Raw genomic sequence first — 18,947 nt, 5'->3', positions numbered from 1 at the left:
TGGAGAAAGTAAAACACTCTTCCTTCAACATTATGGGAAGGGAGGGAAAAGGAGGGAGCTGTAGAGCAAGCAAGTGGCGTGTGCCACTTGGGTCCTCACTTCCTCTCTCCCTGTGAGTGCTGAGGGCTGAGGTAGAAACACCCAGATGAAATGGAAGATCTTGACAACTTTAGGAATGCCGCTGGCATTCATACAACGGTGGGTGGAGGAGGAACAAAGTTTTAAGAGAGGATCCATGTGGATACATTTCAACATGGTGCCAGGGCAGGGCAGTGGGGTGTAGAGGGAGCTGTCAGGATAGAAAAGTTGGAGCAGTAAAGTGTGGCCTGTGCCTAGCACCTGACGTTCCTGTGGGCCCCCTTGCTGGGATACGAAAAGGCCGAGTTGACTGGGGACCAGCAGAAGACTGGGGGCCATGCAAAAGAAGTGGAGATTTGGTGACAAGATGGCAGTGGTCGGAACCACAGATGATAGTGGTGGGACGAGTCATGCCATAGCTGTCACCGGTCCAGAAGCAGAATGGACCAGCTGCTGTGCAGCAGAAACCAACGGGGATCCTGATGACAACACGTGGATAGGCAGTGCCCTCCTCTATTGCTGCCTGACTTCTGCCAACTAGATGCCCAGAGTCCATCCTGGGGTGCAACAGCTGGAAAGGGAGGAAACTCGGCATTTACACATGAGAGAGAAAACTGTCCACTTCCACTATCTGAGGAGGGCCGTCTGGAGAAGAACAGAGGGGCCTGGTAAAATCAACAACCTCCTGTGGAAAGTGTCTAGCATTCCTGATAAAATAATTGAGCAATTTTCTTGTAGACTCTGATGAGATTAAGAGCTCCCGTGGGCTGCTAGACTTACTGGCGTGTCTTGTTATGAATCACCCGAATTGTTGACCATCAGGCTGGTGTGAACAGAGAGTGTTTCACCCGACAGGCCTGTCTTGAAGCTAATGTTAACAAAATTATCTAGTAACCTTTACTTCTACCAAAAGTTTCCACCAAAAGGAAATATCTGAACTGGTTTTATTGGATGCCTTGTTCCCCTGCAGCAAGTTTAAAATAAAATTTTATGTGTGCTCATAATGAATTCATATCTGAGAAAGTTGTTTTCACATCTGAAAGAGATTGATTTAACCTAAAGCAGTGGGTTTCAAAGTGTGGTCCCTGGGCCAGCAGCATCAGCATTAGTATTACCTGAGAACCCATTAAAATTCAAATTCTCCAGCTACACCTCAGGTCTAATGAATCAGAAACATGGGGAGGAAGCAGACTTCCGGCTACGGCCAAGTGAAATGGTTAGCAAATCCTCTCCCCAGATAGCAACCGTAAAGCTAAAAAAAATTGACAAGAACAACATTTAAGTGCCCTGGAAATTGACCAAAGACGTACGACAATCTGAGAAGTGTTTATGTCTGAAAACTGCTGAACTTCGGATAAGAATAGTGGATATCCGAGGCATGCTTGCCAGTACTGCTTCCATCTCCTCCAGCCCAGTGGGTGTGGAGGTTCTGCCAGGGCTGGCCAGGCCGTGAGGACTGGCACTTATGGTGCTGTGATTAAAGGGGTCTCAATTGATCGGGTGTAGTGGGTGATGCTTACATCCAGAGGCATTGTTAATGGAAGTGATGACAGCCTTGCCTTTCAAGACATATTACAGAAAGTCCTTCAGACTGAAAGGAAGTGACATCAGATTGCAATTTGAACACATGGGAAGAAATGAAAAGCACTGGAAATGGTAAATATGTGGGTTAATATAAAAGACTCTATAAATATATTTTCCTTATTTCTTCTCCTGATTTCTTTAAAAGACATAAGATTGTGTAAAGCAATAATCATAACACTCTATTGTTGGGTTTATACTACATATAAATGTAATACATATAACTGTAATAATATAAAGGTGAGAGGAGAGAATGGAGGTATACTGGAGCCAAGTTTCTATATTTTACCAGAATTAAATTAGTATTAATCACAACTGGATTTTGGTAAGTTAAGATGTTGCAATCTATAGAGCAACCACTAATAAAATAAATTTTTAAATAGTAAGAAAATTAACAGAGGAATTTAAATGATATTCTAAAAAAATTTTTTAACACAAAAGAAGGCAGTAAAAGAGGAACAGAGAAACAAAGAAGATAAGAGATGTATAGGAAACAAACAGCAAAACGGCAAAAGTAAATCCAAACATATTATTAATTACATTAAATTTGAATGGTCTACAATCCAATTAAAGAGCAGGGATATTCATATTGGACAAAAAGGGTAAGAGTCAACTATGTACTGTGTACTAAGAGTCAACTATGTACTATGTACTGTATGTACTATGCAAGAGAACACCTTAGATTCTGAGACATAAATAGGTTGAAAGTAAAAAGATGGAAAAAGATATGCCATGAAAACAGTAACCATAAGAGAGTTGGAGTAGCTATACGGGTATCAGCTAAAATAGATGTTAAGACAAAGAAATATTACTAAAGACAGAGATGTTCCAAAATGATAAAAGAGTCACTACATCAGGAAGGTATAACAATTATAAATATATATGCATCTACTACCAGAACCTCAAAAACATGAAAGAAAATGGAGAAAATTAAATGGAAATGTAAACACAAATAATAAATGTGGAGAGGGTGTGGAGAAAAGGGAACCCTCCTACACTGTTGGTGGGAATGTAAATTGATACAGCCACTATGGAGAACTGGCATGGAAGTTCCTTAAAAACCTAAAAGTAGAGTTACCATATGGTCCAGCAATCCCACTCCTGGGCATATATCCAGAGAAAACTCTAATTCGAAAAAGATACATGCATCCCAATGTACATAGCAGTACTATTTACAAGAGCCAAGACATGGAAGCAACCTAAATGCCCACTGACAGATGAATGGTAAAGAAGAGGTGGTATGTATACATACATAATGGAATACTACTCAGCCATAATAAATTGAAATAATGCCACTTGCAGCAACATGGATGGACCTAGAGATTATCATACTAAGTGAAGTCAGACAGAGAAAGACAAATATCGTATGAATCACTTATATGTGGAATCTAAAAAATGATACAAATGAACTTATTTATAAAACAGAAACAGATTCACAGTCATAGAAAACAAACTTATGGTTTTGCCACAGGGGAAAGGGCCAGGGTTGGGGGGGGCAGGGATAAGTTAGGACTTTGGAATTAGCACATACAAACTACTATATATAAAACAGGTAAACGAGGTCCTACTGTACAGCACGGAGAATTGTATTTAATATCTTGTAATAAACTATAATGGAAAAGAATCTGAATCACTTTGCTGTACACCAGAAACACAACATTGTAAGTCAACTATACTTCAGTCATTAAAAAAAGGAAATGTAGACAACACAATAATAGTAGTTGGAGATTTCAATATCCCACTCTCAATTAGTTATAGAAAAAGCAGACAGAAAATCAGCAAAGGTAGGGAGGACTTAAAAAACACTATCAACCTACGCAACCTAATGATATATGTAGACTATTTCACCAAACAACTGCATAATCACATTCATTTCAAGAGCAGGTGGAACATTCTCCAGAAGAGATCAAGCGCTAGGCCATAAAACAAATCTCACTATATTTAAAAGGAGTGAAATCATACAGAGTCTATTCTTTTAACTCACCGTGGAATTAAATTAGAAATCAACAACATGGGACTTCCCTGGCAGTCCAGTGGTTAAGACTCTGCCCTTCCAGTGCTTGCACTGCAGGGGGTGTGGGTTAGATCCCTGGTCAGGGAACTAAGATCCCACATGCCGTGTGGCATGGCCAAGAAAACCCAAAACAACAACAACAACAACAAAAAACACAACGGAAGGAAATTTGGGGAATCCTAATATTTGGAAGTTAAGCACTATACTTTAATGCATGAGTGAAAAAAGAAATCATGAGAGCAATTAGAGAATATTTCAAATTATATTAAAATGAAAATGTGACGTATCATGTTATGGGTGTAGCTAATGCAATGCTTAGAGGGAAATTTATAGTTTTAAATACCCACACTAGAAAAGAAGAAAGATTTCAAATCAATAAACAATGCTTCCACCTTAAGAAACTAGACAAAAGAAAAGCAAAATAAACCCAAGGCAAGCAGAAGGAAAGACATAATAAAGATTAGGTTGGAAATCAGTGAAATAGAAAACAGAAGAACAATTAAGAAAATCAGTGAAACCAAAAGTTGGTTCTTTGAGGGGAATTCCCTGGAGGTCCAGTGGTTAGGATTCCACCAGAGTTTGATCCCTGGTTGGGGAACTAAGATCCCACAAGCCGTACGGTGTGGCCAAAATACAAAAACAGAAACAAAAGTTGGTTCTTTGAAAAACGTTAACAGAACTGACGACTGTTTAGTTAAGATTGAGCAAGAAAATAAGAGCAACAAAGAAATAGGCAAAATCAGTAATGACGGCAGGGACACTACTACCACCCCTATAGAAATTTAAAAGTTATAAGAAAATATTATGACCAACTCTATATCAACGAATTACACAATTTAGGTGAAGTGGACAAATTCTTTAGAAGACATACATTACCAAAACTGAATCAAGAAGAAATAGAAAATCTAAAATGAATTCTAATAAGAAACTGAATTAGTGATGAACAATCTTCTCACAAAGAAAAGCCTGAGTATGGATGGCTTCTCAATTCATTCAATGACACCAGTATTATCCTGATATCAAATAAAGAATCACAAGAAAATAACATTACAGATATTAACAAATCAAATTCACAACACATACAAAGGATTATATACTCCGTTCAAATGGGATTTATTACAGGAATGCACGGTTGATTAAACATCTGAAACTCTATCAATGTAGCACACTAGATAAATAGAACAAAGGACAAAAACCACATGATCATCTTAATAGATGCAGAAACATCATTTGACAAAAGCTAACCTCCTTCATGTAAACAAACTAGGCATAGATGGGAATTTCCTCAACCTGGATAAAGGGCATCTATGAAAAACCTACAGCAAATATCACACTTAATGGTAAGAGACTGAATGCTTCCCCTAACTATTGAGAACAACCCAAATATCTCAACTCTCACCACTTCTGGTCAACATTGCACTGGAGGTTCCAGCCAGTGTGATAAGGCCAAAAATGGGAATAGACTGGCATAGACATTTCATCAAAGAAGATATATAAATAGCTAATAAGCACATGAAAAGATGCTCAACATCATTAGTCGTTAGGGAAATGCAAAATAAAAGTACAATAAAATACCACTACATACTCACTGGAATGGATATAATAAAAAAAGATAAACAATAGCAAGTGTTGGCAAGGATGTGGAGAAAGTGGAACCTTTGTCTTGCTGATGGGAATATAAAATAATATAACCACTGAAATATTGTTTGGCAGGTTTTAAAAAAATTGGACAAAAGTTAAAAAGCAAACTAAAGAGAAATGAAACTGTACGTCCACACAGATGTGTATACCAATGTTCTTGGCAGCATTATTCATAATATTCAAAACCTGGAAATCATCTTGCATTAGTCTGCTAGAGCTTCTGTAACAAAGTGGCTTACATAACAGAAATTGAATTGTCTCAGTTCTGGAGACTAGAAGTCTGAGATCAAGGTGTCAGCAAGGTTGGTTCCTTCTGAGGCTGTGAGAGAGAATTTGTCCCATGCCTCTCCCCCAGCTTCTTGGGGTTTGCTGGCAATGTTTGGCTTTCCTTGGCTTCTAGAACCATCACCCTGATCTCTGCCTTCATCTTCACATGTTGTTCTCCTTGTCTGCCTATCTGTGTCCAAATTTCCTTTTTATAAGGATACTAATCATATTCCATAAGGGGTCTACCCTACTCCAGTATGATTTCATATTAACTAATTTCATTTCTAAAATCCTATTTCCAAACAAGGTCACATTTCGAGGTGGTTAGGACTTCAACATATGAATTTTGGAGGGGACACAATTCAACAACACAAATGTCCACCAACCTGTGACTGGAAAAACAATTTATGGTATATTCGGCAATGGAGTACTCTTTTAGACGTAAGGAGCAAACTACCAAAATATGCTACAACATAGATTAAGCTCTAAAACATTACGCTAAGAAGCCAGGTGCAAAATCATACACTACATACTGTATGATTCCATTTATAAGAAATGTCCAGATAAAGCAAATTTATAGAGAAAAACGTAGATCAGTGGTTGACTAGGGCTCGGAGTGAGAGAATGGCTTAAGCAAAAACCAGATGACGAAATCTCCTATGCTGATGGAAATGTTCTAAAACTGCATTTTGGTAATGGTTGCCAATTACATAAATGTACTAAAAATATCGCTTAAGTGTATACTTACAATGGGTGAATTTTTTATAGCATATAAACTATATATTAATAAAGTGCTTTTTTTTTTTTTAAAGAAAAAACTTCTGGGGTTGGGGACCAGCAATCTGAGTTTTAACAAGCCTTCCAGCTGATTCTAAGGTATATTAACGTTTGAGGATCACTGCTCTAAAGAGACTGTTTAAACCAGACGAACCCGAGAAAATGTCATTGATGCTTAAGTCTCACCAGTTGCCTACCCAGAGTGGTAGGGAATCGTGAAGACAATTATATCCCCTAAAGCGAACGAGTAACTACATTTTCCTTACAAATCTGAATAGCACGTGTGTTGAGTTTGATATAGAGCCTACACTTAGGGGTGACCCTGAGGTTCACATCTGTGTCCAAAAAGACACTTCCAGCTCAGCACTTCGAGGTTTCTCAGGCACCCAGATGCACCCTGACCTCACCCATGAACACAATCAAGCTGCTTCCTGCTAAAACTCCTTTTGTGGCTTCTTATCTCGTCAGTTAGAAATTGTTTCGACCTCAGGTAACAGAAACCTGGTTATGCTTGTTTAATCAAATATAAGTTTATTTTCTTCATGGGATGGAAAGTGCCAAGGTAAGCAGCCTATTTCCAGTGAAAACCATTGTTGGTATCTTACGTATCTTACAGCAACGTAATGTGCATTTACTGTTTAAATATATGCAATTTGAAGCTGTGAATATAATTGGGCCCAAGCACACTGTTTTCAAAAATCTCCCAGGTGGTTCTGAGGTGCAGCCACTGTGGACAAGCACTGTACCCAACCCAGGTGCCTCTGATCTACAGTTGAGTTCTAGAGAGAATTACCCAAGATGATACAGTGGGCCAGAGTGGGCCTGAGCCCAGGCTGCAACTGCTAAACAGAGACCGTATGACAGGTTATAGCCAAGATTATTAAATATACAGCTAACTCTCAATTATAGTTTGCAAATTTCTAATCCCAGGCTGTTCACTCCTGTTTACTAACAATATAAATTAATTTTTATAATTTTCCCTCTCCAACTTTCAAAAATGCCTCAGAGGGCTTCCCTGGTGGTGCAGTGGCTGAGAGTCCGCCTGCCGATGCAGGGGACACGGGTTCGTGCCCAGGTCCGGGAAGATTCCACATGCCGCGGAGCGGCTGGGCCCGTGAGCCATGGCCGCTGAGCCTGCGCGTCCGGAGCCTGTGCTCCGCAACGGGAGAGGCCACAGCAGTGAGAGGCCCGCGTACCGCAAAAAACAAAAAACAAAACAAAAAATGCCTCAGATACTTTGTGATTCTGGGATATAATCTTCTCACAGTGTTTACTGGTAATAGCTTCCAGTTTTTGGAATTTACTAGCATTAAATATATGCAGGTAGGACTAGCTAATACTGCCTTTAACTGTTTTTAATTTGCTTCCTAGTTATTTTGTTTTTATTTTTTGGCTGCACCGTGCAGCATGTGGGATCTTAGTTCCCTTACCAGGGATTGAACCTGCACCCCCTGCATTGGAAGCATGGAATCTTAACCACTGGACCACCAGGGAAGTCCCTGCTTCCTAGTTATTAGTGCATTTATTTCTTAGCATTTAAAAAAGCCTCTCTTGGGACTTCTCTGGTGGCAAAGTGGTTAAGAATCCGCCTGCCAATGCAGGGGACATGGGTTCGATCCCTGGTCTGGGAAGATCCCACATGCTGCGGAGCACCTAAGCCTGTGCGCCACAACTACTGAGCTTGCGCTCTAGAGCCCATGCGCCACAACTACTGAGCCCGCGTGCTGCTACTGAAGCCCGTGCGCCTAGAGTCTGTGCTCCACAACAAGAGAAGCCACCACAATGAGAAGCCCACGCACCGCAACAACGAGTAGCCCTCGCTCACTGCAACTAGAGAAAGCCCGGCGCGCAGCAACGAAGACCCAACGCAGCCAAAAATACAAATAATAAATAAATAAATATTTTAAAAAGCTTCTCTCTTTGTACTTTGCTTCTTTTGTATTTTCCCTAGTTCTGACATTTTCCTACAATTCATATAAAAACATATTTTTCATCAACAAAGGTCTTGGTGATAATCCCTTTGTGATGTGTGATGTGAAGGAAATTAAAAAACTACTTATTTCCTGAGCATGAGGAAGGTGTAAAGGGGGGAATCACCTTGGGATTACAGAAGAAAAAAATGATTTGGGGAAAGAGAGAGATGAGATAAAGGAGAAAGGGGAAGAGTGAGTCCTAAGAAAGGAAGGAGAGGAAGAGAAAAGGATGGAAACGCCAGACCGAATTTCTGGTCTACCTTCTTGCTTACCTCTTAACCACAGAGGTCCCCAAACACCGATTTTCATCCCCAGGAATGCCAGAATGACACACGGTAAACTGCTTATTCATCCGCACAGGCTGCCTTAGAAGCAAACAAATACTGTTCAAGATCACATATTTATATTCCTTAACCTTGTTCTAGAAGGAGGGGTAAAATTCTGGGTGGAAGCATTTTCTTGGCAAAACACCCCCCAGGGGAAATATGGCCTGAGAGGAACAGAACAGGGTCCTCTAAAGTGTGGGACCCCCTTGCCCAGGTGTGAGGGTGGTCATAGGAATAAACCCCAGGGGTCCTCTAATCCTGCATGACACAAGCCCTGGCACTGACCCAGGCTTTGTCTACATATCTCAAAAGAGGAGGGACTCAGGGTCCCAGGGCCACTCTGTACATGGGCTGCTTTGTTGGCCAGCGAACTGAAATCTGATTCCAACTTCCTGGAATTTTGAAGCCAAAGAGAAACTCTGGCCTTGGGCAAAGACCCTGTGGCTGGAATTTGCACATTTATGCAATTGCCTAGCACAAGTCAGCTATCTGGGAAATGCTAGTAAGTACAACAAGCAAAATTACAAATATGTATACTTTCAAGAGGATGATAAAAAAATGTGGATTGTGTATCTCTGACAGAAGATGCCTTTGAGTCCAAGGGTGTAATTCAATAAATAAGTTATGGACAGCCAAGATGTGGCTGAATCAGCTTCTGCCTTGTTTCACTCTGGCCTTGAACTACGTGTCAGTGTTTCATCACCCTTACAACTAAATCCTCCCTACGGAGCATTAGAGGGAAATGCAGATTGCATTGGAGTTCATGGGGAGATGGGAAGGATTTCAATCCCACAAAACAAAAACAGAAATCCCCAGTAGCCAAAGCTCTTCTCCCTTAGGTGTGTCCCTTATTGGGTCCCCTTGACTCCAAGTTTCTTTTCGGGATGCTTTCTCTATCTCCTCTTTTGAGTCAAGTAGGTCCAGCTCTTGCCCTCAACTTGCATACTTCACTGGGCATGAACAACACCTGCAAGTCAGAGTTTCTCAAAGTGCCAGCATCAGCGCTACCTGGGCACAAGGTAGGAATGTAAATTCCAGGTTCCCACCCCAGACTCGCTGAGTCAGAAACATAGCAACCTGCAGTTTAATGAGTTTTCTGGGTAAGTCTAAGGCATACTTCCAGGTTAAATTAACCTCACCTCTGAAAACAGTTCACTCATCTTTGTTATTCAGGCAGCCCCGAAGGGAGGGAAGATGAAAATCCTTCTCTTGATGCTCCCCTCCCCAGCCCCCTGGTTTATCAAACTGTTCTGCCAACAAAAGTATGTGTGCGTGTTGGCGGGGGGAGGGGAATTCTCATTCTAAGCCAAACTGTGGCAAATGCACATGTATCGTAAAAAAATTTTTTGAGAGAACATTAGTAAAAGCTTAATTTGCACTCCCCAAAGGTACCCACCCATAGTCTCTTGTACATCTTTCTAGATTTCTGAGCGCACAAGTAAATATGTGTATACTTTTAAATAAAAACCCACAGAAGCAGTTTGTACTGTTTGCTCATTTCATGTTTTTGAAGTCTTGTCCTTGAAGGATAAGAAATACTCTGAGGTACGGAGGTATCAGAAATTATTCACCCCTTCTACCCTTTTCCTTGACATTTGGGGCAGCAGAGTCAGACAAAACGCAGAGGTATGGAGAAATCAATCAGTTGACATTCTTTGGTATTTTCACGTTTGCGGCCTTGCCAAACAGGAAATATTCGAAAAGAATACACAATTCTGCTAACCAAGTAACTCTATACGTTTAGGACTACGAAAATTGCGGGGAAGAAAAGGTGAGACCAGGGGCTGAGATGCGTGGACTTTACATACCCTCCGAAACCCAAAACACAAGACAATTAAAAAGTAAAAGCTATCAAAAGCACCCAGCTTGACAGTCCCAACTTTTAAAAAAACAAATGCGACAATATTATGACCAAAGTCAGTTATAACTAACTACATTTCCAGACAAAGGGACTTCAGATCTTCAAGGCGTGCCGCGTATACCTCATTTTCCTTATTTTGTGTACTGCAATCCACGGACTACACCCTTTGGAGGAGAAGGGCTGCTGTTTTTCGCCGTTCCAGGTTTCTGGGCGTTTTACGGGCGCCGGGCGGAGGGAGCCGGCAGCGCGAAAGGCAAGGCGCCCCAAGCAGCCCTTTGGCCCCGCCCCCGGTGATTCCCGGCCACTCGCGTCCCGTGGGGAGCGGGCTGAGAACGCGGGCGGCGATTGGTTCCGGGCCAGGGTGGGCGGGGTGCGGCGGCCCGGCATATAAAGGTGCCGCGGCTCGGCGCGGTGCTGCGTCCTCGGTTTGCGTTGGCGTCCTCGGCTGTGTTTCCCGCTTCTTGTCTGGTCTTCGCAGTGGACCGGAGCGCGTCCCCGTGAGTCATGGTGACGAAGGCCGTATGCGTGCTGAAGGGCGACGGCCCGGTGCAGGGTACTATCCACTTCGAACAAAAGGCAAGGACCGGCGGGGGGAGACCGGCGGCGAGGCCGTGCCCGCACACCTGTGCCCGGGAGCGGCCGGCGGGGCCTCGGGCCGACCTCGCCACGCACCCGGCGCGTGGGTCGGCGGGTCGGCGCCCCCCGGGTCCTCGGCCGTGCGGCGCCCTCAGAGCCGACAGCCGCGCGCGGCCGCGGAGTGCTGAGTCACCGGGCGAGCCCAGCAGCGGCTGTGCGTGGCGAGGCCTGGGCGGGAGTGTAGGGAGGGAACACCCGGCCGGCCCGGTGGGTGCCGACCACCGCGAGTTTCGGAAGGAGAGAAAGCGTGAGAGGAAAGCCGGTTGCCCTGGCGCCTCCTCGGCGTCCGTAGGCCCGGGCGGAGACCTGAGGTGCTTGAGGACGCTGTGGCCCTTCTTGCGGGCTCAGATTCTGGGTCCTGAGATAGCGCGGATGCTGAGTTGCGCAGTCCGAGGCCTGGCCGGTCCTTGAGACCCGGGGGTGGCGGATGCGGCTGGGCCGTCTGGGTTTCGTAGCATCCGTATCCGTTTGGGACTTTCCACCTTGAACTCTCTAGTTCAGGTGGTCTGCAGACTGCGGCCCGCGGGCCTAATCTGTCCCGAGGCGGTGTTTGTACAGCTCTCGAGCTGAGTGGCTTTTATATATTTATGGTTTTATATGTTTGTGTTTAAAGGGTCGTGAAAACAAGAGTAGGTGACAGTGATCCTTTACAGAAAAGTTTGCTGACCCCTGCTCTAGGTCAGGGTCATCCTCTAAGGGCAAAGAGGACGGCCCTGGTCAGAGCTCCAAAAGCCAGAGATCTAACAGCCTCCATGGTTGGGGGTTTTCCAGAGGAGCGATTTTTAACTCTGGGTGCACAGCAGACGCATTTGGGGAGCTTTTAAAATACAGATAGCAGGGCTCAACTCCGGATCAATTACATGAAAACCTGATGGGGTGCAGTCTGAGTGTTGCTCTTTTTAAAGCTTCCGAAGTGGTTCTTAACAGTGCACGGAGGATTGAGAATTCCTGTTGGTAGAGGGTAGTGGATGAGGTTTGGAAGTCCAATGTTAGGACACCTAGAGTATTTCCATTGCATGGAATTGTCACTTCTGTTCTTGGAGCATTCGTTTAAACAAATTCCCTGTAAAGTGACTTTGAAATTTCTCTACCCGTGGGCCTGTTAACTGAGATGCAGGTGGATAAACCCCTGAACAAATCTTGTAAAATAAAGTGTACAGACATACTCATTGATGACACTGCAAAACACAGGTGTTGTGAGGAAGGTGCTTGTGATAAGCCTGTCCCCCCAGATCTTAGTGAGGTTACCAGTGGGTGGAAAATTGTTTATGTTGGCTTGTTAATCATGAGGGAATATGAATGAGATTTAGTCGTTAAAGTGGTTTATGGAAATGTGAGAGGACATGCAAAGTAATCTAGGTAAGTGTCCCCCATCTGTGAGATTTAAACGAGAGAGCTTATATTTGAGCTTAATTTTTTTCCTTTAGGTGGTTTCCAAATTTTCTAGAAAAGGCTCTTTGATATTTGACTGAATTTTGCTGTTTTCATTTGCAAGACTTTGTTTTGTCCATCCTCTCTCTCTCCACTAGAGAACCTAAGAAGTCTCTGAGGGATTCTTGCCCTGTGGCCATTGAGAAAACGGCTCGTGGTGTTGCATTCAGAAGTTAAACTGGTTTTTCCACCTTCCCCGAGCAGCTTCTATGGCCCCTCCTTTAAGTTCCAGCATCATTTTGGTGGTGCTCTTTGTACCTGATAAAGACCCTTGGATATGCAGATTATTAAATTGACAATAAACTGTATTTCTTGGCCTATTGAGTGTTTAAAAGTTTGGATTAGTTTCCAGTTTTCAAAAATCGGAAATTTTCACCTATTAAGTCCAAATTCTTAGCTTCTCTTGAAAAATCTGGAGATCTGCCCATACTGAGCCTTCATTAGCCCAGGGCAACGCTGTGCTGGACCGGTTTACACTCCTCCTGCTTCCCTGACCTGTTTTACTCATTTGAGACAATAGCCTGGTCCCTGCAGGGTTGTACCCAGGCAGCTTACTGTTGAACTTCTTGTGCTCTATGCATTACCAATTAAGTAGAGGCTTGGAAGAACCTGCCATGTTTGTCTGTCTGTGCTCTTGATAACATGGCGTGTTTGGGGGAATTACTTTCACATTTGGGGTTCTCCAAAATTAAAGGTTGTACGTAGAAGAATCATAGTGTATCTATTCTCAAAAAGAAACACAAGAGGCAGCAGTTGCCAGGCTACTTCCGTTGAGCAGTGGTGTCTAGCCAGTGGAAAGTACGATCTTCAAGGCTAACACCTCTTGTAACTGTTGGCCCTGGCTTTTTAAAAAACAAAGACACCGTCGTGTATTACTATATGGTGTGGATGCTGTGTCTATTTTATTTTACTTCCTAAGATGTCTTTGTAGCTGTAGAAGTAACTTCTTTGATTTCTATATGTAGCATGCGGTACCATTATCCATCAACATTGCCTGAATTGCAGTGTGTTTTTTTTCACCTGTTTTAGTGTTTCATTGTCCTTTCTTTTTGGTCTCTGTAGTGGAAAGGTTATCTAGGTTTCAATACCTAAAAAGACTTGAGAAAGCAGTACTTCTGTTTGGACTAGGATCAGTCCCCCAGGGGCAGTGAGGTAGGATATTTTCTGGGTGTAAATCAAAGATATCCACGCCGGAAACGGGTCAACACCCCTCTGGTGGAGAGTGGAGAACAGGGATCCTAGGGTAGCAAGTTGGATATTGTTTTTCTTTTTAAGGCAGATTTGTATGATTGCTAACATAGAAGAGTGCATGAAGAAAGTAGGGCGCTAAGGAGTGTATGACGTGCTAACATTTGGGTTCAAAAGTTTGATTTGTACACATACACTCACTATGCGCAAGTACGACCTATTCGAAGTATTTACATAATAAACAAGAACTTACTCGTATTACGTATGAATAGAGTAGCTTAGCAGCTTGCTGGAGGTTCACTGCTCCCGGCGGACCTGGGATTTGGACACAGATTTTTCGACTCCTGAGTCCATGTTCTTTTCACTTTCCTGTCAGTGGTAAAGATAATTCAACTGTTTTCTTTGTTCAGAAGCATTTGCTGTCTCAAACTTCTTGCACTTTTCTTTGAATAAAGGAAGATGGGACGGTCGTGGTATCGGGATCCATTACAGGATTGACTGAAGGCTATCATGGATTCCATGTCCATCAATTTGGAGATAATACACAAGGTGGGTGCTGTGCTGGTTTAGTGACTGACAGTTATTTCACCTAGTAAGATACACCGAGTAGAGTTACCCCCAAACATTAAAAACTCGTGACAGTTTTTTTAAAAGTCAAGTTAATATGACTACTAAAGTCGATCTCAGGGATAAAAATGGCTTTTGACTCTTCCGTGTGGAATGGAAGGAGAAGGAGTTGATGTTTTGTGATTATGGGTTGATTATGTCAGAGTCTCAGGTGTGTTTTAAGTAAAAACGCAGCTTCTTTCTGACCTTCCCCTTTACTCCCAGGTGTTGGTGAGCTGGGGCTTGAGGGCAGGTGTGGCAAGCAGGGTGCATTTATCTGCATAACCCTGCAAGGTAGCTCTGCGCCTCTAGCCTAAGGGCCTTAGCGGGGGTGGGGGGGGCAAGGTACAAACTGATGAGGGGGTGTACACTCTTCACACTTTGGATTGTGCTTCCATTTTCTCAAGTTGGGTTTAGAAGCAAGTCAACAAAAGCTTATGGGTTAAATTGCCATATTTGAGTAAACTTAGTGTTTAGACTTTTTATGGTGAGAACTTAATTCATTGTGCTGGAACGTGTGTGTGTGTGTATTGGAGTATAATTGCTTTACAATGTTGTGTTGGTTTCTGCTGTACAGTGAAGTGAATCAGCTATATGTATACACATATCCCTTCTGTCTTAGAACTTGTTTTTAATGTTCCATAATTTGGTTTCTGTAAATAGTGATTTAATGATCAGATTTGATCCATTTCAACAATTATAAAAGGTCCTGGGACTTCCCTGGTGGTCCAGTGGGTAAGACTCCACGCTCCCAATGCAGGGAGCCCGGGTTGGATCCCTGGTTGGGGAACTAGATCCCGCATGCATGCTGCAACTAAGAGTCTGCATGCCACAACGAAGACCCGGTGCAGCCAAAATAAATTATTAATTAAAAAAAAACTCACGTCGTTTTTTTTTTTTTTTTGGTTTTACTGCTTCTGCTTTGGGGGGTGATTGCTCTGTGGCTTTGACTTACTGTGCTACTTTCTATAACCTGCATGTCTTCTCCCTGGGTAGAGGATGGATAAAAGCTGTAAACAGGGGAAACTTTCTGTCAGCTGTTGAATGAAGAACCATGTCATGAAAGAGCCTCCTGCATTGTCGTGGTTGTGTTCTATGTGAACGCTGTTCCCTGGTGCACTGGAGTGCCATTTTTACAGAGTACAGTCTGAATGCCCCAGAGTTGTGCCGGGCAGCAGCCCTTGGATTAAGGTGCCGTTTTATATTCTGCACGCAAAGTAAAGGCCATAAACAGGAGAGCTGCCTGGTAGTATGTTGCTGGGGAGATAAGTTTTTTGTAGTTGAGGTGTGGTGTTGTCTAATGAAGTAGGATCATAATCATGGGATTTTAACAGAAGAACTATTGAAGATCGAGTCTTGGCCTTCTCATTTTACAGGGCAGTGAAGAAACCAGAGACCAGAGAAGGGTATTAATTTAACTTCACCAGTGTTACACAGTAGTTAGAATGTCTTTACTCCCTGCCTGTTTAATGTGTTGCTTTCTGTTTTTATTAGCCTAGAAGTCACAGTGTGGGTCAGTACTTTCTCCATTTGAGGTTTTTAGCAATGACCAGTTTCTTTTGAGAACTTACTTTGGAATTTTGATTCATAATTTAGCACTTTTTTTTTTCGTAAACAGGCTGTACCAGTGCAGGTCCTCACTTTAACCCTCTATCCAAAAAACACGGTGGGCCAGAGGATGAAGAGAGGTGAGTGACCTTAACTCTTTTTGAAATAATAGCGACAGCTTTGAGGGGGCAGTATGGGTATATGACCTGCAGATTGCATGCTAAGATAATTGCACCTCTGCTCTTGAGTTTGTTGCCCCCATGTAACCCCTTGCCCCCAAGTGCTGGAATGGCTTACCCCTTGGGCTAAGGAATTAAATAGGGACACTTAAAACGATTTGGTTTTGTAGCATTTATTGAATATAGAGCTCATACAAGCGTCAAAGGGATCTAATACAGGAAATGTCATGAATAACAGTACTGTCAACCACTAGCAAAATAAACCATTGTGAAACACTGGAAGGTTTGTAGGTAAAAATTTGATATTGAAAATTCAGTGAGACTCCCATTTGTGTTTGTTTTCTGAGAGCCTTTCAGGAAAATATTAAATTTAAGGACAAGGATTAATTTATTTTTATATCAGAGGCCTAGGGGCATAGCTCTGCCATGCCAGGAAGTAACAGGCGTAACTCAGTAACTTAGAGTTTACCCTTTGGTCCTTTACCTGTGAAATTAGAGGTGCACCCCATCCTACCACTCTTCCCAGAGCATTGCTTTATAGACTTGAAGCCTGTGTTTGAAGAGCTGTGTGTCTAGAACATCTAGTTACTTGTTTTTAAACTTACATGTTTTTCAGGGTTTTGTCAGTCTGGAAAAGTGGGTTCTATTTGATACAGACTATATCCACCTCTTAGCCCACCCTTACATATCTGACTCAGTCCATTTTTAATTTAGCTCATGAAGTAAAGTTAAATAGAAACCAGTCCTGATCCCTCTAACGCTTTTTCAACGTTAGGCATGTTGGAGACCTGGGCAATGTGAAGGCTGACCAGAATGGTGTGGCCGAAGTGCGTATTGAAGATTCCGTAATCTCACTCTGTGGAGACCATTCCATCATTGGCCGCACAATGGTGGTAAGTGTTCATATAATAAGAATATGCATAAAATTACTTCTAACACATGGTCACATATGTTTTCATGATTTCATGATTATTAGTCCTGGTTTCTAAGGATCCATATAAATTGTACTTTTAGTTCAGATTAGGAAAAGCAATTATTTTATTGGATGATTACAGTGAAGAATAATTAATGATCTAGGTCAGTTAAGAACACTGTTTTGCTAAGATGCGGTAATAAAGTAGATTACATTAGATCGTATTAATTAGATCTGTGTTACAGAAACAGGAGTGGTCTTCATCTAGTTTTTAAATGGCCAGACTTTCTTGCCACTACTGGGTTTTCCCCTTGTAGTTAACCAGAGCGTCTTAAGTCTGAAATTGGATGGACCTCAGTACTAATACTCATTCATGTCTGCAGGTTATCACCACTTGTGGAAGCAGTTGCCCCAAGTTACGTAGAGCTGCATCTGGTTCATACAGAACACCACCTAGGATAGGCTCCCTTTTGCCTGCCCCAGAGGACAGTTAACATTCAGGAGACACCTCCTTTCAGTTGACCCTTTTATTCTTAGAATTTTCTTCACCTGTAGTTGTGAAGCAGAAAAAATCACGTATCAGTGTTTGATGAGCAAAATTTAAAATACTACTGCTTGAATACGTCAAGATATTTTTAGGATTACCTCTTGTTTATGGGTCCGTAATTAGGCATGATTTTGATGTTCTTTTTTGTTGTTTACTTTTTTTTCCCCCAAAGCAATTTATACAATAAAAGAATGACTACTGTAACTGAGATTACTAGAATTTCTCATGTTGGATTCAGCATGTGGCAGCCGTGTAACCTAATTGTGTGGGTTTTTTGTATTTCATTTAGAGATAGCACTGCTTACCTAGTGTTTGAGGGTAACTATTTCTTTGCTTTATCAAGAAAAAGCTTTGAGGAGTAGTTTCTACTTTTTACTATTAGATTAAATATTAGTATACTTTCCTCCTAGTAAAATTATTTTAACATGTTATTTTCTAATATTAAATGGTTCTTAAAAGTCTTTTGGGTATTGTTGAGAAGATACGGTAATTGCTTGATAGCCCTAAGTTAATGTGTTCTTAAAATTTTTTAAAGGTCCATGAAAAACCAGATGACTTGGGCAGAGGTGGAAATGAAGAAAGTACAAAGACAGGAAACGCTGGAAGTCGTTTGGCCTGTGGTGTAATTGGGATCGCCCAATAAACATTCCCTAGGAGGTGGTCTTGAGTCCTAGTAACGCATATGTTATCTTGCTAGTTGTAGAAATTTAGAGAAACATTAAACACCGTAACCTTAAAAGTGTATTTTGTGTGACTTTTAATTGCTTTAAGTACCTGTAATAAGAACTGATTCATGATCACTTGAAGATTTGTATAATTTTATAAGACTCATACTCAAAGTGTCTTGTTTCAGTGGTCTCTGTATTTTGCCAAACTTAGTCACATATGGATATTATTTGTCTGAATTTCTTCAGTTCTCAAGCCTGCAATAAACATTCTCTGTGGCACTACTGTATTTTGAGCCTATTAAAGTATCTAAGTTGAAATTCTAAATTAGCTCTGATACTCATACACAGAGCTTGAATGGAACAGATTTAGTAATATGTTGACGGGTATTAACTTCCATAGAGCTCTTTTTTGAAAGTGTTTGTTCTAAATGAGATCAGAATGTTTAAAATGTTAGCAACTGGTAAATTTAGCTAAGACTAAGCTGAACTTTAATCTCAGACAAATAGGCTATCCTTTGTTAGCTTTAGGGAAATTAAAGTGGTACCTTTATTTTAAAAAGTAGATGTTACAGTTTAAGAGAGCCCTTTGATAACTTTCAGTGAAATTGTGAATGGCAAGTTAGTTAGAGCTTCAGGTAGCTGAGAAGACTTACCTACCTGTCAAATAGCACATTCTGCATTTTTGTAGAACTGTGAACGTTTAGTTTATAATA

The 18,947-nt window shown here is 41.9% G+C and overlaps 1 protein-coding gene across 1 annotated transcript; it reads left to right on the top strand.

The window, feature by feature from the left end:
• The first annotated feature begins 10,899 nt into the window (after positions 1 to 10,899).
• SOD1 (superoxide dismutase 1) lies at positions 10,900 to 18,521 on the top strand. The gene is made up of 5 exons (XM_027101369.1): positions 10,900 to 11,094; positions 14,229 to 14,322; positions 15,998 to 16,067; positions 16,882 to 16,999; positions 18,102 to 18,521. The coding sequence occupies exons 1-5, from the start codon at positions 11,023 to 11,025 to the stop codon at positions 18,207 to 18,209; spliced, it is 462 nt and encodes a 153-aa protein (XP_026957170.1). The 5' UTR covers positions 10,900 to 11,022; the 3' UTR covers positions 18,210 to 18,521.
• Positions 18,522 to 18,947: the final 426 nt, after the last annotated feature.

Source organism: Aethalodelphis obliquidens, unplaced genomic scaffold (assembly GCF_003676395.1).
Source record: "Aethalodelphis obliquidens isolate GAN/ISIS:26980383/991018 unplaced genomic scaffold, ASM367639v1 scaffold1, whole genome shotgun sequence".
Lineage (NCBI taxonomy): Eukaryota > Metazoa > Chordata > Mammalia > Artiodactyla > Delphinidae > Aethalodelphis > Aethalodelphis obliquidens.
This window is presented reverse-complemented; position numbering and strand designations above follow the sequence as displayed.

Bases quoted from the DNA above. Each gene is read 5' to 3' on its own strand.
- SOD1 (XM_027101369.1), top strand. From the start codon at position 11,023: ATGGTGACGAAGGCCGTATGCGTGCTGAAGGGCGACGGCCCGGTGCAG. The intron at 16,068-16,881 runs GTGAGTGACCTT...TTTCAACGTTAG, and splicing joins GGGCCAGAGGATGAAGAGAG to GCATGTTGGAGACCTGGGCA. The intron at 17,000-18,101 runs GTAAGTGTTCAT...AATTTTTTAAAG, and splicing joins TCATTGGCCGCACAATGGTG to GTCCATGAAAAACCAGATGA.